General features: G+C 40.9%; 1 protein-coding gene across 5 annotated transcripts in view; it reads left to right on the forward strand.

The window, feature by feature from the left end:
• The window catches only part of GRIP1 (glutamate receptor interacting protein 1), a 394,096-nt gene that overhangs the window by 228,780 nt on the left and 139,587 nt on the right, over positions 1–25,729 (forward strand). For all 5 annotated transcript variants that reach the window (XM_045829068.1, XM_045829069.1, XM_045829071.1 and 2 more), the window contains exons 3-5: positions 14,863–14,998; positions 17,850–17,995; positions 24,645–24,728. In XM_045829068.1, coding sequence (XP_045685024.1) covers positions 14,863–14,998; positions 17,850–17,995; positions 24,645–24,728 — 366 coding nt within the window. The remainder of the gene's footprint in view (positions 1–14,862; positions 14,999–17,849; positions 17,996–24,644; positions 24,729–25,729) is intronic.

Genomic DNA, 25,729 nt, shown 5'->3' on the forward strand with positions numbered 1-25,729 from the left:
TTTCAAGTTCTAGCAAAATGACTTGGCTGCTGTGGTGTCTTTAAGCAAGTCATCTAACCTGGAAAGGCTTCAGACTTTTCATGTTTAAGATCCTAGGTTTCTGTGGGAATCAAATGAGAAAAGGTATGTGGCTGCTCAGCAACACATTCAGTGCTACACAGAGGGAAAGCGGTGTTATCAAAAGAAGAGCTAGGTTTTGTGTCACCTTAAGCTTACACAGTTTGAGGGGAGGCGGCTCTTTAAGACCACAAAAATATATTTTTCAAATTTTAAAAACCACGTGGCCCTGTGAACACATTGTTAGGATCCCTCTCCAGGCTTTGGAAGAAGCCAATAGTAGTGAAATTCCTGGAAATTTAAGAGTCAGTAGTTTCTCCTGTTCATTATCATTACAAACTTACCAAATGCCAAAGCTGGGACTGGCCAAGTCTGCCATCTCATGGGATTCACACTTGTTTTTTTGTTTGTTTGTTTGTTTTTACAGTAAAAACCTCTTTGCAAACAAAATCTTACATAGAGGAACAAAAGAGAACAGACAGGAATAGTGGAAGGTGGGACAAGGGACTTAGAGCTACTCCTCCTGCTTGGCCTCCCCTTTCCTTGTGTGCCTTAAGAACTTTAGCTGAAAGTGGAGTTTGGAGGGACACACTGTATTTCATTTATTCAAAGACCCATTTCCCCCCACACATTTTAACAGCCATGAAAACAGGATTCATTATACGTTTTTTCTTGGACCTGCAGTGGCTGGGATGCCATCTTCTCCTGCCTGTGCATGCCATTACTTGGTTGTAATTCCTGGCGATGTGATTGGATAAATGGAACTCCTAGAAGTTTCAGACAATAAACCACTGAAGGACCACTTGAGAAAGGAGCATGCGTTATTGTCTAAAACATTCTGTTGACACTTTCACATAACATCAAAGAGGCACAAGCATCAAAACTTGCCAAACAGGTCTCAGCAGCTTGGAAGAAAGGCCAAGAGACAGCAACAGAGTGTTCCCTAAGAAGCCTGTCTCGCCACTGGGCTCCCCGCCCAGAGGAATGTGGACATCAGTGACATGGTGCAGAAGCTGAATGTGAAGAGGATGTGGTTTCCTTAACCCATTAGTTAGGTTTTCCTTTCCATGTATGCGCTTGGAGTGATTTTATAAGGAAAAACATTTTTTAAACTTAGTGATAAGCGATGGTATCTTGAAGTCAATGAAATACAGTACTTTTAACCAGTTAGTTCAGCCCCAGAGAGGGGTTAGTGACTTGCCCAAGGCAACATGGATGGTTTTTCCAGGACATAATGAAACAGTTACAAATACTTTTCAAGCAGTTGTTTCTTAGCCCCAGACTAGATCCCTTACGCTTTGTTTTACGTAAGGGATGGATGGATGAGTGGATGGCTGGATGGAAAGGATTAATGCATTTCATTCTGAGAGTGAGGCTACAAGATAATTGGGTAAGGGGATGTGATATATGGTGACTGAGATACTGAAACAAAGGACTGAGCAGAGAAGAAATAATAATGACTGGTTTGCCTGCTAGTTCCATTGCTGCTTACCCTAGTGGGGAGCCTTTCCCTGGGGACGAGAACAAACTTGTTTCTTCTGGGGAGCAGAAGAAAAGAGCTGGACCAGGAGAGAGGCCACAGGAGAAGGTTACCCCCTTGTCAGGGTGGAGGAAGCTGGGAGTGGGGCGTGGGAGCTGTCTCTGGCATGGGCTGCACAGCCCCCTCCGGTTCTGAATGCCAGCAGGGCCTCCGTGAGGCTCTAATAAGACTCAAACTCATAACAGCAGGCTGCCTGGCTTCTCCGGAGAGAGTCCACAGGGCTCCCCTGACGCCTTGCCTCCTGGTTATCTGCAGTGACTGCACTATTACTTTTCCATCTGTTGCTTTATTAGAAATGGATCAAGTCTCATAAAATAAGAGAAAGTCAAATAAGTGCCCCTGACACCTGTAACCAAGTGAGGAGGACAGATTTACTGATTTACTGTTGCCCTAGAGGCTTGGAGTCTGCCTGAGGCTGGACTCATTTTTCAGCCCTTTTCTCAGTAGTATTTCATCTACACATTTAGGTGCCCATTGTTGAGCGATTACTCTATAATGGCTCTGAAAATTGATAACATTCAGTTATATGAGGAGGCAATTTCATGTACTTAAAACAGACAGAAAGTTCTGCCTAGCAAGTCTCCAATCTTAGTTTCCTGATCTACAAAATGGGAGTAATATCTTCTTCACAGGATTGTCCTGAAGGTTGAATTCAGTAATGGATATGATAATATTTTTAAAAGTATTAACTGCTTTTAAAGTGCTGCATAATCTTAAAAGGTATCCGGGACTTCTTTATTTTAATTTCCCTATTCAGCCAGGTTCTCTAGCTGGTGCCAGACTCCTCGGTACTTAGCTATCCATGGAAGGAGGAGGCAGAGCAAGTACAGCCATAAATCCCATTTTGCCCTGATTATTTAAGAAGTCTAGTTCTTGCTCAAGTTCATCCTCCTGTTCCTGGGCAAAGAAAGATGTGGTTCAGCTGCCCACTGCCGCCAAAAGAAGCTCTAGAGGTAGATGCTGGTGGGAAAGGAAAGATGTTTTTGTTCAGATGCTAAACGATCTGGAAGAATGGGGGACTCCCTGTCTCAAACCTTGTCTCCTCCACAAAACCCAGACAAAACCCAGCCATCTTCAGCAAGACCAGAACACAAGGCAGGGCCCAGAGTTCCTGCCCCATATTAAAGTACTGTCCTTTGGAGCCCAAGGCACTACTAAGTGGTCATCCAGGTAGCTTAGTTCGTTCCAGCTGCTGTCTGGCTTCAGGCTCCCTTCTGGAGGCTACATGTGGAGCTGGTTCTGCCATTCGCCATGCAGTTTGTAGGGACTGCTAAGGACATGTGGCCCATGGAGAAGGCAAGCCAGTGCACCATCCGAGTACAAGTCTCAAGCAGTGAGCAAGGATCCAGAGAGACCAAGTTTCTTGGTTCCCCTGGGTTGATATTAGTTTCAGGTATGGAACAGTCCTCCTGCTGCTGTCTTGGGTCCCGGGTGGTTGGGGGGCAGGGGTGATTCCCATAGTACTCCATTAGCCCTATGGCCCCCCATGCCCTAGTCCCTGGATGAAGTGAGCTGCCCATTCTCTGGGTCCACTGGCAGAGAGCAACTCAACCAAAAACCTAAGTAAAGGGACCCTAGAAACCCCACATGGCCTCTCAGGCAGTACCCCTCAGGGGGAGGGGTGGGGCATCAGCAGCCAGGAGCAGGACTTACTCATGGCAGGCAGAGCGTCCACAAGGTACATGCTTGGTTACCTGGGAAAATTAGAAGTAAAACTCATGTCCTTCTCATGGCCCTGGGTGGTTGGTGAAGGTATCGTCTGGCTGCACCGCCCCAAGGAGTGCGGCATGGCACAGAAGTGGCTTCCAGGCTCCATTCTCAAGGCCTAGCTCCCTCCATCCGGGAGGCCCTTATTCCCTCCCTGCCTTCAGCCTGCTCGCTGCAGTCCAGATAGACTACCTATTGGTGTCACTCCATCACTTTCCTCTACAGGCCAAATGGGATCCCAGGCTTCGCCTTTTCAGTTATCTTTGAAGAAGCAACAGTCCCTAAGTGATATTTAGCTCCCTTAACTTGGGCACAAGCTAAGCCACCTAACCCATTCATGACTAGTTCTCACTAGCTGCAAGAGCGATCCCACCTACTATCTGCCTGTCTTCCTTCACTTCTGGAATGTTCCTTTCTTCTCACCCACCAACTGGACAAGACATTCCTCTCTCTCATCCCTCTCTCAGCTAGACTCCCAGACCAGACCCTCTGATCATTCTAACCCTAGCACCACCACTCTAGTTTTTTGTGTGTAAATAGTTAGTCAACATAAGATATTGGCCAAAACGATATCAAAATAGACATCCCCAAAAATCCTCCCCAACAATGTTTCATTAAGTTGCTCAGCAATTTACTATAGCACAGAGTCTGAACATGCTCAAAAAACATTTTTGGACCAAAAGGGTTCACAGGTAGCTATAGGAATGCAGTTAATTTCTCAAGGAGAACACTGAAAATCAGAGTAATTTCAAAGTTAGCTGTGCCAATTGCTGAAGTTTAACTTGAAGAATCCAGTTTTCTGATGCGTGGGTCACCGGCCAGCAGTGATCACGGAACGCTGTGGATGGCTCGATGAAATGCGAGAAAAAACATGCACAGAGAAAGACTAGTTTCTGTGGAGAAGTAGGGACAGAATGGCCACCCCCTCTAGTGGGGAGCACGCCGATTTACTGTCCAAACCCTCTTTTATTGGGCTCATTTTGCATAATAATTCAGGTAAAGTACAGTACTCATTAGGCAGAAGTAAGGAACAATAGATAACAAGGAACTCTGCGGGTCTATTTTGAGTCAGGGTCAAAGAACTGTAAGACTTTGAGGAACAAACTAACTTCCTCCTGGGACCCCTCTCATTCAACTGAGAGCATTCTAAACAAAGAAGGTTTCACAGTAATTTACATGTCCTTTCTTAGGCCTGATCACCCTGGGGAATCCGCACTTCTTAGTACCGAGCTGCACCACCCTGTCATTGTTTCAGGCTTAGGTGGAGCAAGGGAACTAAGGCAACCAAGAGATAAGGAGATTTTCTCCCAGACGCTGAGAACTCAGGCTATGTCAAAGCTGAGGAGTGAGGGTCCATCACCCCCTTTTGCTGCAGCCCCCCAAGTCCTTCTTTTGGGGGCCTCCCACGTGATCGTGCCTGTCTTAGGTCATTCCCCCCGTGGGGAATCTTACCCGTCTTTGGCTAACCAACCAAGCTTTGGGGTTCAGTTATGAATGAAGCAGCAGAAGCAGCATTCCTGCCAGGGAGATAAGCTTTTGTCTCCTTGCTGGCTTATGGTTCCAAGGGCGTTCCCTTAGCCTTAGCCTAGGCGGGGGTTACAGCTTCTGATACCAGGCAGGGCGGTTCCCAACAGTTTTCAATCATATCAACAACACTGAAAATGTGATTACAACCACCTACAAGTAAAAAATTACAAGTGGAGGGTTTGCCCAAAGGAAAATCACCTGGGGCTCTTGAAGCAAGTATGGCAGCTGGATCCCCAGTAACTGCTGATCCTTATGGAGTTTCAGATGTAAATGCCCACCACTGTCCTTCCTGCTCAGGAAGGGAAGTTTCTCTGAGGTGAGTTGGTTCCTGTTTCCTGACTATGGTTTAGTCACCTTCAACTTTAGGTGACTATGTGGGAACATGTGACTGGTAGACTTAGGCACTGTTCACTCTCCCGTGATCCCCACCCAACATGTGCACACATCATACATGTCAGCCTGGCGGAGGCTGTGCTGTGATTTTCAGTTTGCTCAAATCCAGTCTGATTCCAGGTCCTCAGGGTATCCGTCAATTCCCCTGAAGCTTTATGTAAAAATTTTCCCGGGGAGAAGGCCCATGGATTCATTAGTTTCTCAAAGGAGTCTATGATTTTAAAAATCATTAAACACCACTGTTACTTGTTTTATCATCTATACATATCAAAATACAGTAAAATATTGGCAAGCTGAATACCTGGAATTTTCCAATATTCAAATAATAATAATAATAATAATAACAACAACAACAACAACAATACCATGGCTAATGTATAACATTGAATATTCACTATGTGATGAGTACTACAGTAAGTTCCTTGTAAGAATTTTATCAGTTAATCTTTGCCATACTCTCAGGGTAGGTACTGTTACATGCCTATTTTAGAGATAAGGAAATTAAGTCCCAGAAAAACTTAAAAAATTTGTTACTATATTGTGACACTGGAAGCTTAATAATTTTGACAATTAAATCATTCATTTTTTGAGAAGCAGAAAACTGAAAGAATTCTAGTATTACCATATTTTAAAAGGAGTGATTTTTATTCTTGATGCTTTAAGAGAGAGACCTATGATAAACTGAATCAGTTACAGCAAGAGTCTGTATCTTTGTTCTACTTTTTAAAATCCTGCTCTATAAGCCTCGCTGCTGTGGCTTAGTGGATTGAGTGCACGGCCTTTAACCAAAGGGTTGCCAGTTCAATTCCCAGTCAGGGCACATGCCGGGGTTGCAGGCCAGGTCTCCAGTAGGAGGTGCATGAGAGGCAACCACACATTGATGTTTCTCTCCTTCTCTCTGTCCCTTCCCCTCTCCCTAAAAATGCATAAATAAAATATTTAAAAATAAAAATCCTGCTCTATATATCACATACTCCCAAGGCTCTCAGATTTTTATATTTGGTACTCCATATTTGTATATCCTCTTTATCTGAAGGTGCTCTAAGAAACATACAGATATTAATCCAGTCCTCCCTATCACTGTGTGAGATAAATACTGATCATAATTTGTTTCACGTGGCCATTTGTGCCAGGTAATATTTACATGTTATACATCCCTTCCACTAGTCTGACTTATGCTCAGATTCCCCGGGGATGAGCGAAACTCTGGTAGGTCTCTCATGTCACCACGTAAAGGTGGAGAGTGCCAGAAGACCTTCCTCTGCTAGCGTGGGAGACTGCAGGTACAGCCATTCATCACCAGAGCCCAGCCTTGTTCCCTGCAGCTTTGCTGAACCAGAGGATGTTAGGAGGAATTTGAAATGAGTATTGGAAAAAGCATCTGTTCATTTCCTTAGGGGGATAAACTTTCCAGTGGCACCAACTAACAGCAATATACAGATTAAATTGTAGTGTGAGCAATTATATTCTCTCCAGAAGTAATACCCAGACATAGCTAAAGTATTCTGATGCGAGCCTCAATCCCACTTACTAAGGCAATGGTAAAAAATAATCAACCAAAGAAGCTTAGGGACATAGGTCTGCCCCTGTTCAAATTCTGCTGCTTTATCATTTTGCTTCTGCACCATCCAGCAATAACTGTGTTTGCTACAAGTCAATGCCCATTGCCCGGTCACAGTTCCCTGTGTTGAGACCGATGGCTCATTTCTCAGCAGTTACCAGGAAGCACCTGCGACTCTGCTGGGCACCATTCTGGGCACTGCAGGTACAGAGGGACCAAAGCACTATCCCCATCCCTCACATTTGACATTTGTGGCTTACTGTGTCAAGTTTTTGTCAATAATATTTCTACTTCACTGTTTATGATTTTTAAGAGTCTATGTAGTTAATGAAACATCAATAAATCAAGAGCTTCTCCCTGGCCAGGTGGATCAGTTAGTTGGAACATCATCCTGTTCACCAAAATGTTGTGGGTGCAATATCCAATCAGGGCACTCACCTAGGTTGCAGGTTTCATCCTCAGTCAGGACACATGAGGGAGGCAAACAAACAATGTCTCTCTCTCTCTCTCTCTCTCATTCTCTACTTTCTCTCAGTCTAAAATCAACATATCCTCAGGTGAGAATTAAAAAAAAGTAAAGAGCTTCACCAATGCCTATTTTGCTGAACATGCCCATGGTAGTGACATTTTAAATGTGTTTTCTCTTTTTTTGTTATAGCTATGGGGTGAGGATCTTACAGACCCCTCACTTTGCTTGGGGTGTGACGAAACTGTACTAAGACTAGGTTTTTTCCCTGGTACTAAATCTCATTCAGTTTCTCTCTATATGACAACATGTAATGTAACTGCTCCCCTCCAATCAGTCTGAGCAACACAAACTTTCTCTCATTTTTCAGATTCCTTTTCTTAGTGACTGATGTCAACATACCCCAAACAAGCCAGACATCTTCAGGTCCTCTTGTTTTGCATAGCTCCTCACCCTATTCCCCGCCCCCTGCCCTGCCCCCTGCCACACACACACACTGATTGGTCTGTAACTCAGGGCCTTGCTTCCTATATACTATGGCAGTGGTTCCCTGCCTTTTTGGCACCAGGGACCAGTTTCGCGGAAGACAGTTTCTCCATGGACTGGAGTGGGGAGATGGTTTCCGAATGATTCAAGCACATTACATTTAAGCTCACCTCCTGCTATGCATCCTAACAGGCCCTGACTGGTACAGGTTCACAGCCTGGAGATTGGGGACCCCTGCACTATAGAGTCCATGCCATCCACATAGCTACTGGCAGATTTCAGTCTCTCGTGGGTTGTCTGCCTGTCCCCCAGAAATCCTCTCTAGCCTATTGCTTCAGCATCTGTCTACTGCCCAGTTCTTAGCCTCCCTTGCGGTTAGGTGTGGACAGGCAGCAGGTTCCTGCCTCCGGTCTGGGAGCAGAAGGAGATGAGTGGTGGTGTGTAAGCAAGCTCTCTTTCTCCTCTCACCAGCTGAACACAGACAGAATGACGTGCTGGGCAGAAGTCTCCAAACTTTCGCAGTTCCAGGAGCCCTTAATGTGTCAGGAATCTTTGCACAGTACCTCTAGGCCAAGTGAAATGTCAGCAGTTCCATTCAGTTAGTAGTTAGGTCCAAACAGCATAGTGCATAGTTATAGCCTACCCATTTAGTAACTGTTTGAAAAATACACATGAATTAAAACATGCAGTAACGGTATGTGTGTATTTGTTGGGCATTACACAACTTCTCAAACCTTCAAATCAAATTAAATATTACAACTTCATTTTCTGTTCCACATTGTTTTTGACATGGATTTTTTTTTTGTCTTATCACAGCTACCACCAAAAACCCAGCTTTGCAAAGATAGGGTTTGGAAAAAAAAAACTGTTTCCAGCTAGTTGGTGGTGTTATGTCCAACAGTTACCAAGTACCGAGTACAGCCATATTTCCCTCAGAAATTTCAAATTGTCCATGGTGGTGTGGTGAGGTCACTATGGAGCCCTGAGGCACCTTAGGGCAAGTTTGCAAACCAGAATTCTGGCGACAAGAGTCATGCATGGAAAAGAGAGTAGATCCCTGGATCCCAATGCAGAGGAGAACTGGCTGCTGCTCACGAACACCACCTTGGTCTTGCACATGGGCAGAATCCATTTCCATTGTGGTTGAGCCATTGTTCATTTTCAGATGTGTTGACACAATCTAGCCTAACTTAGTTAATACACTATATTACAACAGTGGCCTTTTTAAAAGTTCACCTCGGCCCAAATCTAATGCCTTTCTCCCCAAAACTTCTTGTCATCATCACCAAATCCACTACTCTACACTAATAACAGGCTAAACTTTTCTAAAACTCAAATATGAGCACTTCTCGGTTTGCTTCCCAGACTCTTCTCCACCTGTCTTTCCTTCTGCAACAAACCCTAAGTCAGCGTCTCTCAATCCTGACCATGTGTTAGGGTCACATGGGTGCTTTAAAGGTACACCAATACCCAGTCTCTTACCTGCAAGGATTTTCATCCAGTTGAAATGGGCCAATTCCTTGAAGAGCACAAACTGCCACAACTTATCCAACATGAACTAGATATCAAATAGCTCTGGAACTATTAAAGAAATGTTCTCAATTGCACATTTAAAAAAAGGAAGAAATGTCCAAACCCAGATGGCTGCATTGAAAAATTACGCCAAATGTTTGAAGAGAATAAACACCAATCCTACACACTCTTGTCCATGAAATAGAAGAGGAAGAAATGTATTTCCCATTTCATTTTATGAAGCTAGTATTATTAGCCTGACACCAAAACCAAAGATAGTACAAAAAGAAAGCTGCAAGTTATGTCCCTCATGAATATAGACACACAAAAAAATCCTTAACAAAGTATTAGCAAATAGAATTTAGCTATATATAAAAAGAATTATATATCATGAACAAGTGAAGATTACTTGAGAAATGCAAGATTGGTTTAATATTAGAAAATCGGTGTACTCCACTACATTGTCTGACTAATGAAGAAAAGTCACATGATCTTATCAATCAATGCCAAAAATATTTGAGAAAATTCAAACTCATTCATGATTTTAAAAACTTTCAGAAAAACAGAAATAGAGGAGAACTTCCTCAACTTGATAAAGAGTATCTACAAAAACCCAAACACTAACTTATTTAATGATGAAGCATTGAATGCTTTTCCCCTAATATCAAGAATGGACTTGCAGCCCTGGCTGGTGTGACTTAGTGGACTGAGCTCTGGTCAGCGAACAAAAGAGTCACCAGTTTGATTCTCAGTCAGGGCACATACCTGGGTTGTGGGCAGGTCTCCAGCAGGGGGCATGCAAGAGGCAGCCACACATTGATGTTTCTCTCCCTCTCTTTCTCCCTCCCTTCCTCTCTCTCTAAAGGAAAATGGATAAATAAAAAATTTTTTAAAAAAAGAATGGACTTGCACTAGGCAGAACCTGTGCAGTAAATGGCCTGTGTTGCTCCTTGGCCTTTAACACCTCCCTCCACCCCCACTTTTGCTGAGCGAGGCTGTCTTCAAGGCCTCTCTCTGTGATGACTCCTCCAGGGAACTGTCCAGAACCCACTACTCGCCTTGCCTGTGAGGGATCCTCCCAGGTTGGAACATGATAGGCCTCCATCTATTGACTCTGTCATAGCCCTTATCACTCTCCATTATAATCATCATTTTTTGTCTGTCCTCTGTCAGCAACTGTTTTTACAAGTGTTCACTTTGTAATTCCTTGCTCATTTAGCCACTGAATTCTAGGGAACTTTCAAAGTTAGAGGTAACTCCCATTTTCTGGTCTAAGGCTAATTATATTTTTAAAATAAGCAATGAGGTAAGAATCTCCACACACTGAGAGTTTCACAGAACAAACTACAATTATCATGTCGTACCTTTATTCCGTGTAAACAGTATTACAAAACGCTAAAGTGGTCTAATATGGGTTTTGAGTGCACTATGCCTATGAAACTTCTGTTTTTCTTTCTTTATGATTATTTTTTTTGTACGGCTAAACAGTTCTAGACTCTAACCAGTGTTTGAGGGCAGAGGTTTTGCCTCCCCACTCCAGGCCCCCACTTCTGGGATGTATGGGTCTTTTTATAATCTCTCTTGAGGGTGATACAATTGGTAGTTTAGTCATAACTCCATTACCTCATTCAGGTAGGCTTCATGCGTAGGCTGTCCCTGTCTTTTCAGAGCAACATTGAGCAGCAAGCTGCCAGGCTTGGGGAACACAGTTCGCAGAATGTCTGCAAGGGTTCATGTTCCATTTTTGTACTAATATAAAATATATCTTGTACCCACCAAACATCCTATTAATATTTTTGTCAATATTGTGAACTATATGGATTAATTTAAGGTGAATTGTCCTGTTGTTGGTGTTGGGTTATGCTACCCACTGGAATAATGTTTTTAGATGAAAGGCTTTTTCTCTGTTTTGTATAGTGCTGTGTCTCCAAAGCCTAGAGCAGTGTCTGTAGCAAGTGCTCAGTTTTCACTGAATGAAGGAATGGGTGCCTTTCCACTTATTCTGATCATGTATCCCTTAGGCTTATTTTAAAGTTTTCTTCATATAAATCTTATACATTTTTCATTAATTTTTTTTCTCAGAGATTTAACTTTTGGGGTATTAAAAATGTTTCTTCTATAACTTCTAACTTGCTGTTGTTTATATAAAGTCTATGTAATTTTGTAACCATCTATTAATATGTTATTAAATTTCTTATTTGTTTGCAAGATTTTTTTCAGAATTCTCTTGCTTTCAACAGGCATTATTGTTATTTTTCCTAAAACTTTCTGGAGTTTAGTAATTAAGAATATTGAATTATACACTCAAAGAAAAACAGCAAACAACAATATCCCCTTCTGTCAGTGAGCTTCTTGTTGATTATACTGAGTGAGTATCCATACAGATGTAAGCCTGCAAAATTTTCCTGAGATAACTAAATATGGTGATTGAGGAAACCGTTAAATCCAGAACCATCTTATTCCTTTCCAGTTGAGCATCAGCTGATCTCTGTGTTGCTTGCTAATTTGGAGAGTCCACAATCTTTGCTGCATGGTCCTCTTGATTCAGAAAGCAATATTTGCAATTTAAATCACAAATAAGAAATTCCCCTACGTGTTGACTTGCCCAAATTCCACTGTTTCACTGCAGAACTTGGTTTAGTAGGCCTTGATATGAAATTGAACTCATGCAAATGAATGCATCTGTCTTCATTTCTCTTTGCCATTAAATCATTATGCAAACATTAAACACCACAAAAGATATAAAATGACTGATTAATCTAGTAGAGAGTGCAGGTTAACTAAAAGCCAACTCCAGAACATGTTCCTGCCTCTGCAAACTGCTTCTTTTCTCCTGCTCCCTTCAGAAATCCCTGTAAAAGATTTAGTCAATCCTTCAGAGACTAGAGCTGCTTATTGGCAGTTAACATTCATGTGATTCAGTGCATTTTCCTACAATAATATTTTATCTTTACTCTTGAGTTTTGCCTGATTTAGATTTCTCCTTTGGTCTGTTTTGCTTTGCTAATCCTGATCGATAAGTACGGACAGATTAAACAGAAGACAAAATTGTGACAGGAATGTTGCACTTGGAACAGTAAGCCTGCAGTGTACATTGTTGCCAGGACCCCCTCCTCCGGGCCCTTCCCCACAACCCACACTGTGGCCTGCTGCTTTCTGAACCATTTGCCTCTGGGAATAGGTTGTAAGCATCTCAGAATTCTTTCATCTTTGGGTTTGATTGTCTTGCTCACAGTCAGCACTCAATAAATGCTTAAATCAATGAATGCACAAATAACTCAATTAACTGGTGCATGAATATTTTCTATCTTTTATGTTATTAAAACTAGCTCTTAGGGAAAGATCTGAAATATTTTTAAATAGGAGAGTAGTTGACTATTACGAGTTTAAAAAGCCCAGCTGGATTAATATTTTAACAGAGACCAAATTAAACTAACAAAATTGAGCTTTTCTAGATTTTTAGGGTTCAGCCAGAAACCTGAGAATGACCTGAGTTCCTTCTGAAGAAAACTCTGTTGCCCACATCCCATAAGACTGCACTTATATAGTGATTCTCATTCCATGCAAGAAGCGTGTTTTTGAAAGCCTGAATAGGAATGAAGTTCTTATGAATTGAAACTTACTTCTCCCTTGAAGGATATTATTATTTCATAGTTGCTTTTTGCACATTTTTGACTGACCTCTAAGATGGGCTGTTAAAAACCATGCTTCCAACTCCAAGTTGGATCTCTCCAAGATCTATAATCATATGTTTTAATATACAGGATCAGTCTACATATTTAAAGAAAATGCAAAGAATTCCTTTGTTGGGCAAAATTGTGGGGCACATTATGTCTCTGTACTGTGAATAGTCATCATCTGTTATGTATTTTCATTACTTTAATTATCAGCTTTATTTTCTTAAGTGGTTTATACCTAGTCTTCTGCCAAGAAGGATTTATAGGGGGAGTTGTTAAGTTGATCTCTGCAAATATCAGTTGGGCCTATGTATGTTTTTATGGGACGTATAGGGGGTTATTTTGCTGGTTCTAAGGGGACACAGGTGAAATGCACACCCGATGGACTTTGTTACAAATGCTTCTGGTAAAGGATATAAAAGTCTCTATGCTTTGTATACTTGACAAGAATTTTGATTCTTGAATTTCATCCATTATGTGTTCTCGCACAAAGTGTAGTGAATGAAGCTGACAACATTCACACTCATAAACTCTTCCTTGGTTTCTACTTTAAAGGGCAATGACAGCTCACATATGCAGTGTCACAAAACTACCATGAAAAAGACATGTGCTGGGTGCTGAGATCACAGGACCTGGCCATCTCAGAAGCCCTGCCTGGAATGACATCCTGTATGTCACTGAGGCAATCAGTGACCTGTCCCTGCCCCCCACTTGCCTCCTTTCCCATCCATGATACTCTGTCCTTCTTACCCAATCAGATGAGAGATTATTTCCTTCCCCAGCATAATTCAATTTCTTTTCATTGGCAGATGGAATAGTATACCAGCAACAACAACTTAAAAACCTTTATGATAAGCATTCATAGAGATTTTTAAAATAATTAACCATGTTATACGTAATTAAGGAAGGAGCAGAGGTGTGCAAACAATCTGTTTGGGGTTTTTTTTCTTTGAAAAAGAAAGTCTGTTCTTGAAGTTCGAATAGTGTCTTTCATGTTCTAGAAGTGCATGACCACTGAAAATCACAACCCGATTTAGGAAGAGGTGGAACAGTGTCCACTCTCCCCAGCCCTACCCAGAAAGTATGTGTGCAGAGCAGGGAATAACATCACAGAGAGTTGTGAGGCAGTTTTTGTCATAACCAGCCTCTGGACTCATGAATGTTGACGTGACTCATTTTTATTTCTGAAAGGAAGGATGTTCTTAAAGTCTTCTTACCTTTGGTTGTGCCTGAAATCAAACAATTGGATTTGGGTTCTCTCTTAGTTTGTAGACATTATCCCCACAGGATCTGTAAGACTTAAAATTTTTCATGTGCAGAGAATGAGGACTTGGCAGCAATTACCAGGTTTCTGAGGACCAAACCTGTTTTGTGACAAATTTTGTAAGAAGTCATGCTACTCGTTACGTGAAGCCATTGTACTTTGTTTTCTGAAGGACGGGTTGGGAGGAGGAGTCGAGAGTCAGTACTATTTTTCTCAAACCTATACAAAGCTCTCTTCATCGGCTGAAATGTAACATGAACTTGGACCCTACTGCTATACTATATGCATCTGTACTATTATTTTTAAATGTGCTGGCCCCTGCTTTTACAGCTCTCCCTTGTTCTCTTTGGAGTTACAAGGAGAGAAACCAGAAAAAGTCACTTCAGAATGGCAGGAAACAAAGGGCAAGTATCATCATTTGTATGTAAGCCATGTCAGACTATCTATTGTGAAATTAGAATGAACTGTCCCACCGGTACCCATTTTAATAACCTATAATGGAATATCTGCATGCAATCTTTATGAGATACTCTGCAAATTGCAATGAAAAGAGGTCACAGATCTTTTCGAGTAAAAGAAAAAGGAAGAGTTCATGGGGAAGCATCAGTTCCCCAACACCTTGTGCTTCTAATCTCATTTCATGAGGCAAATGCTTTTCTTCTTTTTAAACAGAGGAATTCAAGGGCTCCACCGTCGTTGAGCTGATGAAGAAGGAAGGCACCACCCTCGGACTGACGGTGTCCGGAGGAGTTGACAAGGATGGCAAGCCAAGAGTATCTAATCTGCGACAAGGAGGAATTGCTGCTAGGTAACCACATCTCGGGGAAGTTTGGAAAAGGGGACACAGAGTGCAATTAATCCAGAAATCAAAGCTCCATCAGAAGAGGTCCCTAAACAACAAAACAAAGAAACAAGCAAAATATAACCAAAGACACTGAAATAGAGGACAGGCTGACAGTGAACAGAGGGGAGAGAAGAGGGAATTTCAGGGGAGAACGGGAAGGATTTACAGGAACAAATTTAAAGGACACGTGGATAAAAACTAGGGGGAGGGTGGTAATGGGAGGGAAGTGGGGAGGGTTGGGTGGGTGGGCTGGACTGAAAGGGAGAAAACTGTACTTGAACAATGATTAAAATAAAAAAAAGAAACAACAAAAAAAAAGAGGTCACTGGTAAATAAAGGACAGTTGCCCTCCGCTGGCCAGAAGCATCGTTGGGGTGTGTTTCAGAAATATGGTTTTTCTGGCCTGTGCCAAAGTCACCAGGGAATCCATCTCGGGAGCAGCCAGGCCCTCATAAGATTTTAATTTTAAAACACCTATATGGTGCCCTGGCTCACGTAGCTCAGTAGATTGAGCGAGGGCTGCAAACCAGGCATTGCAGGTTCAACCAGTCAGGGCACATGCCTAGGTTGCAGGCCACAGCCCCCAGCAACTGCACATTGATGTTTCTCTTTCTCTCTCTCTCTCTTTCTCCCTTCCCTCTCTAAAAATAAATAAATAAATAAATAAATAAAATGCTTTAAAAAAAACACCTATATGGCTCTAGCCCCCAAATGTGCCACTGAACACAGAAGGGCTGCAGTGGGAAGAGACACTGCTCACGCACATGTGGAACAGATGACCCATATAACCTGTACGGCTGGAACTGTCATTGAGGGCCCGACCGGGCCCAGTGCCGAGCCCCTAAGTAGCGGTTTTGCTTTCCTGGCATCTTCTCCACTCTCCTACTTGTGAGATTTTCCTTTTCATCAAGACAAAGTAGTGATTTTCCAGAGGACAGAAGGCTTAGACGAAGAGATCTCATTTTGTGTCTGTTCCAATGAGCTGCAAATTGTGCGTGTTGTCACCATAGGCAATGTGTCTTGGTTGCTGGGCAGGGTGGGCCTGCTTAGCAGACAGGTTCAAAATTCACCTTAGAAAGTGGGGGCACATGGGTCAGGTTTCATTAAAAGTAAGGTTATGTACCTTAAATCCTGGACACCAGTGCTCTTGCCCCTGTGGTCACAAGTTAAGCTTTAGAGTTCTTGCCTTATAAAGTGTCATTTGAAATGATGATTACTACCTATGGTGAACCAGTTTGTACAATTGATTTATAAGCTTAATCCATAGGATTTCTCCATGATTCGAGGTACTTGTAAAACAAGCTGATGTCAACACAAGCATCTTAACTTCCTTTCTTCAGGCAATTCTAAGAGCCGTCTTTCCACACCCACAGCCTCCTTCCTTTTATAGCAGTCATGGCCCCTCTGTGATGCTTAGGCTCCATGTGTCTCCAGAGCCTCTGCCTGTGAAGCAGGTGGGAGTAGGGAGGAACTGCCATTTGCAGTTGTGTTGATGCTGTAATTAAAAGTAGTGCTGGGCCAATTACATTGAGTGTTATCAATCACCAAATACTCATTGTTTAAGGCGCTGACATTTTATAGGTAGTAAACCAAAGTGATTACAAATAAAATCTCTGCCCAATGGGGGCTTATAACCTATAAGGGGAAATATGGAATAAAAAAGCATGAAAAGTGTGGGAGTAATAATAGCGTTGTGGAATAGTGAAAAGTGACAGCGTGAGAGTAGTCGTGGAGCGGAAGGCAGTTAAGTTGCCCAGCGAGCGTCAGTAAACCCAAGGCAACAGTGAGAAGAGGTACTGCAGGCTGCGGCGGATTAGGAAGACTTGGTGAAAAAGGAATGATTGGAGCTGGACTCATGTAAAATAAATGAATTAGGTATTTCTATTTGGGGAGAAAATATTACTGAAGGTCCTTATCAGTGACACAGATTTTAAGTACTGTCATTTGTCTCACTGCTCGCTCTTGGCTTAGAAGTAGAGTTAGACTAAAGGCCCAGAAGTACCCACGGTTCTATTATGGTGGTGAAGAGAGAGACAAGAATGCCACTGAAACCCAGTATTTTTATTATAACTTCTTCCTCACCAATACTCTTCTTTACCACTCATGTTGTAAACAATAAAGAGCAAAATAAGCTGATGCTCTTAGCAAATTCCCAGTGAAGATATTGAAAACTGTGATGTGTTCAAAAGACAGGTGGCAGAAGTGAGAGAGAATGGGGAAAAAGAGAAAAGTCCTGCTGGGTCCAGGATCTGGATAATCTACCTCCGAGAGAACAAAGCCTTTATGGGCAGAGCAATGAAAAACAATTCTCTGTATTTTGTTTCATGGTGCCCTTTAAAAATAGAAGAGGCAAAGGATTAGGGGAGGAAATCTGGCAGCAGCAGACCCAAAGCAGGACTTTTTTTTCTTCCTCACCCAAGGACAGGTTTATAGAGAGGGGAAGGTAGGGAGAGAGGGAGAAAAACATTGATGCAAGGGAGAAACATCGATTGGTTGCCTCTCATATGCTCCCCAACCAGAGATAAACCCACGACATAGGCGGGTGCCCTGACTAAGAATCGAACCCCCGACCTTTTGATTTAGGGCTCAGCACAGAACTTCTAAAGGCTAACAGTAGCATGCGTAGAAGGGATCTGTTGACTCTCTCATCCACCAGGGCGGTATTCCCACCATCAGGAGCCAGACAGAGCCCAGGAGGCAGGGACTTCTGCCACCTGGTCCTTGCATGCACAGTCATGAAGGGAACTCGGAAAATCGGGTCTGCCAGGCCCGTGGAGAAGAGGGGTCCATTGATATGACATTCCCTATTTTGCAGGAGTGATCAGCTGGATGTAGGTGACTACATCAAGGCCGTGAATGGGATCAACCTGGCCAAATTCCGTCATGACGAGATCATCAGTTTGCTGAAGAACGTTGGGGAAAGAGTGGTTCTTGAAGTTGAATATGAGCTGCCGCCAGTCTGTAAGTATAACAACCCAAGGCAGAAGGCTGCACCACGTTTTTGCCTAAAATAATTGTTTTTCATTCTTCCCTTTTGCCATCATTGTCTCATTGTAGGAGTGGCAAAGCATAGTTGCTTAATACTTAAAATTTATTTGAATTGACAAACATATAACCTGCTCAGGAAGAATTGAAAAGGGCATAGTGAACAATGGCATTATATAGGACTCATGTTCCATTAAGGTAATCTGCAAACACTGTATTTGCCAGTGAAGCTATTTTAATAAACAGTAAACATCTTTGTAAGTTCTGTGCTTAAGTTCCATCCAGGCTTTGTACTTAGTGACTAGGTTTAGGAAAAGCATGTTTAAAGTGTTTTATATTGATTCTTTATAGTTGTGTTAATTTCTGAAGCATGAAGATGGATTCGGAACATGTTATTGTCAAGTAATAATAATAATTATTATTATTATTATGTAACAAGAGCAGCCAACACATTTTGAGACCTTTCTAAATGTCTGACATTAAACTGAACCTGACTTGCATCGATACACTCATTCCTCAGCACAAGGACAGTTAGTGCAGCAGAGCGGAGCTTTGGTGTCAATAGCCACGTTCAAACCTCAGCTCCATCTTTTACCACCTATGTACCTTTGAGAAAATTACTTAAGTTTTCTGAGTCTCAGTTTCTACACCTGGAAAATGTGCATAATATTAGTTCCTGCTCATAGATCTGTTGTGAGGATTAAATGAGTATTTGTAAAGCACTTAGAACAGTGTTTGCCCCTATAAATATTTTTGATAAATAATAAAGACACTAATCAACCAATACTCAAGATAGGTGTTATTATCATTATTATTCTCATTTTACAGAGGCTTAAATATCTTCCCCAGATTAGTTAGCAACAAAGTCGGTATGTGAACTCAGGCTCCCTGACTCCGAAGTCCATGTGCTTCTTCATTGTGAGGCACACCTTGTGCTACATGAGACTGCTGTCCTACATTTAAGCTGTGTTCTTCTAGAACCACCTCTCCGATTATTAAGCTATTAACGTGGATGCTGTCCTGAGAAAGCTTTTTCTTTCCTGTACTGGTGGGAGCTCAGATTGAATATTAATAATCAATAACAGCCTATTTGTTTAGCAATGATTTATTGAGCATTTACTAGGTTCTCATCCCCAATGTGTACTTCAATAGAGTTTACATTCTAACTGGGGAAGACAGAAAGCAAAATAAAACCACAATAAATAAGTTAATTATATCACACGAATGCCATGGGGAAAAGAAAGAGCAAGGAGAGGGGTTGGTTGTGCTGGGGGTTGCAATTTTAAATAGGGTAGTTAGGAATGGCTTCATTGGGACAGTGACATAACCAGTGGCATGAAGGACATGAGAAAGCTGGCTGTGTGGATTTCAGGAGGAAGAGAATTGCAGAAGATGGAACAGCCAGGGCTAAGATAAAAAAGCAGGAATATATCTGGAGTTGTTCTAGAAACATTAGGAAGGGCAGTGTGGCTGGAGTAGAATGAGCATGAAGGGAAGTAGGAAAGGAGGTCAGACATGTAAAGGAGGAGGTATTTTTGTAGACCACTTGAGGGACCTTAAATTTTGCTCTGAATGCTATAGGGGCTGAGGAGTGATGTGATCTGATTTATATTTTGAAAGGCTCCCTCTGGCTGCTGTGTGAGGATAGACTGCTGTGGCAAGGATAGATGCTGAGAGACCAGTTGGGGGCGCTTTGCAGTGATTCCGGTGAGAAGTGGTGGTGGAGACAGCAAAAAGACATCACATTCTTGATCTATTTTGAAGGCAGAGCCAACAGGACCTTCTGACAGATGTGCTGTGGGATGTGCAGAAATAGAGGAGTTGAGGACCACTCTCGGTGTTGAGCCTGAGCCACTGGAAGGATGGAGTTGTCATGAATGGGGTGGCTAAGAATGTGGGCAGAGTTGATTTATGAGGGGGAGAGCCGAAGTTCATTGTTTGAAATGCTCCAGTGGAGGTGCCTGTTTGGCATGCAAAGAAGAAATGTCGGGAGCTGGAGATCTGGTTTGCAGTTTGGGAGAAAGCTCTGCACTAGAAATGTAAATCTGAGAGTCATGAGAATGTAGATGGTGTTGGAAGCTTTGGGACAAGATGGCAGCACTAGGGGAGTGCATGTACATAAATCATGAGCTCTTATACTTACTGAGAATCTAATGTGATTTTATAACAAAATCAATTGAAATCTGTGTTCAAAAACCTTGCTCCGCCACTTTTCATTTTCAGCAAGTGCAGGCAGTAAAATCCAGTGTTGAGTGCTTCTACTGGGTCACTAGTTAAATGTTAGTTTCACCCCTTGCTATTCGTGACCTTAAACATGTTATTTAAATTCTCTGAACCTTGGGTTTCTCATCTATATAATAGATGTGGAATTTTTGTAAGAATTCAAGGCTATAATCATATAAAGTGTTTAGATCATTATCATATACTTGGTAAGCCATAGTATGTTAGCCATTACCACCATTTTTATTATTATACTGAAAGTGCCATGTTTTCTTGAACTTCAAAAGAGTCTGTTTTGAAATCACTACCTCAAACTATTGCCCAGGAGTTAAGAGAAGCCAGATATCTAGAGCTAGTAATGTTCCTTCATTTGCATTTTCACTCCACTAGGGATATGAATAGCAATAAAACACAGTATCTTCCTCAAAGGAACTCTTAGGATAGCTTTCCAGGGGCAAGTACAATAGAGGAGAGCTGGGGGTTTCTGGGAAGATCTGAAAGAGGTTACGCAGATCCAGTAGGAAGAGGAACTTCCCAGGCAGAGACTACAGCAAGGAGGTAAGAATGGAGCCCAGTGCACGGGTTGAACTACAGGGTGGAGTTGCTGGAACCTGCAGGCAAAAACCCAGAGGCCTGAGCAGGGATGAGGCCAACAACATACACAGGAGCCAAACAATGGGGGCCAGGTAAGCTGAGCCATGTGGGTGGATCTTGGATGGTGTCAAGTGGGCAATAAAGAGCCTTTAAAGCCCTTTAAAGTCAAGGAACAGACATTACCAGATGTGAGTTTTTAGACATACCATTTTAAGAAGCCAAATGGAAAATAGATCAGAAGCCATAAACCAAAGGCTATTACAATTTTCAAAAAAGAGGTCATGGCCTGAATAAACATAGCATTAGTAGGGATACAGGGGAGGGGGTAGATAGCAGATGTATTCAGAGGTTAAAACCTGTCATGACTTGGTGATTATATAGCTTTTTCTTCTTCATGCAATAGATCTAATGGGAAAAGGGGAAAATATTTTTAAATACAAAAGTGTGAACTTTAGAGTAGATAGCATATGGAGGAGGCCTATTCTCCAAGGATTATCTTTGTCATTTTCTATTATGTTTGGATAAATTAATAAGATCTTTGTATCCAGGAAGGTTGAAGGGATTAATAAGCCTCCCCTCCACTGAGCTCAGGCAGCCCAAGTAGGAGCAGGCCGCCAGCAGAGCCTGGGAGGAGAGCTGACTGCTGAGGACAGGTCCCCTGAGGCTGAGACTAGTAACTCTTTCGAGAATCACAGCAATCTGAGACTCAGCCAATCCCACAGACTAGAAGAAAGTAGAGGAAGGGTGTATGTGTGTGCATGTGCGTGTGCGGTCTGTAGATGAAAAATGGAATGTTGATCTTGGGCAAACCACTTACCTTTTTAAGATTCACTTTGTTTATGAAAACAAAGTGGTTGATCTATATGAGCTTTAGTTCTTTTTAACTTTAAAATTATGTGATGGTTTGAGACTGTTGAGAAAGAATATTACCAAACAGTATGAGGCATTTATGCATTAAAGTCTAAAGCAGTGCCTTCACATTAATCTCTAAAGAATTTTGAAATATTACATAATTTTCATCCATTTTTTTTTAGTTAACACCTAAAATTCTTGGTACATAAGCTTAAATAATTGGAAAGGGTGTAATTTCTGGCATGATGTTTGCTTTATACATCTTTGAATGCTGTTTTTCTTCAAACCTTGGAGCTATATATTTTATGGAATATGTTTTTTTATGGAAAATGCCACAGGGGATTGGCAGAGGCAGCCCACACTGTTAGACCATCAGCTACATCAGACTAGCTTTCTGTCAGAAGTCCTCCTTTAATCCAAGTAAATGTGTTAAAGCATGCCTCTGTGGCAGCCTTTCTTCTCAGTTCTAATTCTAAGAAGAGATAGACATGATGATGGTGATGATGACGACACTATCTCAGATCTCTTCCACCTGGTTCATTCTGGGATTCACTCTGAAGGGGCAGCTGCTACCTGGGGAAAGCTTTTCCTGTGGCAGTGGCCGAGGGAAAACACTTCCGACCACAGCTTACATCTCTTAACATCCCTTTGGCCAAAGCAAGTCACATGGGCAAGCCCAACGAAATGCGGTGGAAAAGAACACAACTCCTATTCTCCTATTGAGGTAGGAGTTGAGGAGGCAGGGAAGTAGTATGTCATTTAGGAAAATCTAATCTACTATAGTAAAATAATAAGAATATGCATATACATATGCATATTCACATATGGAAACAAGGGACACCAGGACACTAAACACTCTAAGGACCAGTATTTCTTCACGGTGAAGTTGGTTCTACCTAGCCCTTCCATGTATCAGATTTGATTTTGGGGGAAACCTTTCATTGGATCTTTATGCCCACATACACACAGATGACGTAGTAAGTAAAATTCACTTGGCAATATAGGATATCTCAGTTCTGAATATAAAAACATAGTCACCAAGAGACAGTCATACAAATAAAAATTAGGGAGACCAAATCTGTTTCATTAAGTGTATTAAAATATAGTCAACATTGACATTTATCTTTGTCGATAATGAACATCAGTAGTGAGGACAATCTAAAGCTGTAGATAATCCTAAAAGTCTTTATACTGACTTCAGATTTGATTGTAAGATTTCGTGGTCAGCAAGATTTAGCTCAAAAAAATTAAGATTACAGTACGTTGCGTTGCCAGAGCAGACAGACACTCAGCCAACAAGGCCAGGTGGCCCAGAATTAGATTTGGTTGTATATAATTGAATGTTGACTTAATGATTAAATAAAATATTTGTAAACTACTTTGCAGAGTTCCTGGCACACAGTAGATGCTCATTAATTATTTCTCCCCATGTCTTTTCCTTTGCTGCCTTACCAATAGAACAAAAAGATCATGTTCTTCACTGATTTCTTTAAGTGGCTTGTCGGATCATAGAAATAAGAAAACATTTGGCTTAACACTCAATTTTTTATTTATTTAAAACTGTTCTCAATAGTTTCAGCTCATTGTATATATTATTCCTGGCTGATTAGAATAAACTGAAATCCCCTGAGAGCAAGAATATGACATTTAATTAAATCAGCAGTGTACCAAAACATTTGGTCAGCTGTAGGTTTATGCTGTTTTTCAGCAGATCCAAGTTCTTATTATACTTTATGCCCCAGCTGGATGAGTGCAGGCCTGTGTATTTAGCTGTGTACTTTCATACTCATGTTTGTTCCTTTGAGGATTCAGAATTTCTAATAAAAATGGTTATAATTAATGCTTAATTACAATTACCTCCTATTACTGAAATGGAAAGAAGTGTTCTTTTTTAAAATGCCTTCAATCATGTCCATATATTTCTTGTTGATAGTTTTATATAAAATAGCCTTCAAGATCTAGTAACAAGGTAAAAATGTGTCATTGGCATTTACTGAAAATAGGGTTAGATAATTTGATATCATTATACAAATTCAATAAAAGATCTAAGACCATCAAATTCTACAGCTTGCAAATTTTTCTGTCTTCATGAATAAAACCATTTGTATGCATAATGATAAAACATTAATTTGTGGAAATTTTTTGTTTTTAATTCAGCAAGCTTACTATATACAGAATTATTCACCAATTTCATGAAAACAGTTGTACAGAATAGTTTAGTGACTATACCCTTATACAACTTATACCTTCATACTGTGTGTACTGTAATTAGAGGTTGCAACATGGCGGTGTAATTTTATTTTGTGAAATGAGAGCAATAAGCAGGCAAAGACAACATAAGCATGATGATATCAAGTAAAATTAAGTATATCTTTATTTTATTAGTCAGTAGTAATATTTTGAATGTACTTAGGATTTCTCTTGCCCTGTAAGTTTCCTTTGCATTGCTGATATCTTTGTTTAATTGCTTTGCATCATGCAGAAAATCTGTATCAGCCTCATCTCTTAATGACAATTTGAGAATACTTTTTCTTCCTTTGCTAGCTGCAAAAATAAAAATAAACACATTAATTGTTCAATAAGTTTTACAAAAATCATATTGTTTTTGTTTTTCACAAAGGAAAAACAATTCTGTTTATCATGTGAAGAGTGTCTCTCTTGTTCTACAGAATTTTGTCATCTACCTAGAACCTGGCTACACAAGCGAAAAGGAAAGGCCTGTGATTTTGATTCCACTTGAACCTATATAAGTCACTTATGCAGATAACTTTTATGGTATTTGTATGTCATTCCAATTATTTTTTCTAATATTTTCTTTGAAAATAAATTACTGCTGTCTTATTACTCAAAATAAGAATTATTTGTAAAAGGAATCTTCTATATCTTATGCCACATAAAAAATTTAGAAATGTTATTGTGACTTAAGACTTGTGTTTCCCTCTCTCTTTTCTGCATTCAGCTGTCCAAGGATCGAGTGTTATTTTCCGAACGGTGGAGGTCACGTTACATAAAGAAGGCAATACGTTTGGTTTTGTAATACGAGGTAGGTGATGGTTAGAAAATATCAACCATCAGTTATTCTTGGAGAATTCATCAGTGAAATATTGGAAGTGAACTAGAGAGCCATTCTCAAAGACTCTGATGTTTCCAGCACATGAAATCACCTTATAATATTTGTACCTGCTCTTTTTTGAAGAAAATGAGTGATGAGTGGGAATCAGAAGTGGAATGCAAATGACCTAGCTTTGTTTTCAGTCTGTCAGTGCAGAGCAAGAAGTCACTGTCTGTAGACCTTGTTTATCCACAGTCATCCTACTTATTTGCCACTTCTCCACATCTTTTACCTTCCCTCTATGCTTTTTCCGTATCACTGAGTCAAAAACATTGATCAGTGAAGGTTATCAGAGAGGAGGGAGTGGGGGAATGAGCAAAAAAGAAGTGGGATAAGGACAAATTTCTAATTATAGAACAGTAAGTCACAGGGATAGAATGTGCAGCATAGGGAATATAGTCAATAATATTGTAATAACTTGGTATGTTAACAGACCATTACTGGACACTATCATGGTGATCAATTTGTCAGGTATATAAATGTTGAATAACTATGTTGTACACCTGAAACTAATATAATATTGTATGCTAACATATTATACTTTAAATTTTTTAAAAAGATAAAACCAAAAATTTTTAAAAAGTCATTATTGCCATAAATCCCCAAGTTCATAATCTCAATAAAGATTATTGTGTGCTTTGGAAAAGTAATGTTGAGTATGGCTTGATTTGATTTAGTACATTAGGATTAAGCAACTTTTTATTCTCCTGAATTGTTTTGGTATTACAGTTTTCTAAAAATGGTTTGAGGATAATTCAATCCCTTGGGGACCTATATATATCAGCTCAATTCATCTTAATATGGAGATGAGATGACATTAATAATAAAGATTTCAGGGGACTCCAGCTTTTCTGTAAAACTATTAATTCTGAGCTGTAATTTTGGCTTTTAATATTCTATTTTTTCTCATTAGCAGTTTTATCCCTTAAAGA

This window comes from Phyllostomus hastatus, unplaced genomic scaffold (assembly GCF_019186645.2).
Source record: "Phyllostomus hastatus isolate PE091 unplaced genomic scaffold, TTU_PhHast_1.1 phas_scaffold_93, whole genome shotgun sequence".
Classification (NCBI taxonomy): Eukaryota; Metazoa; Chordata; class Mammalia; order Chiroptera; family Phyllostomidae; genus Phyllostomus; species Phyllostomus hastatus.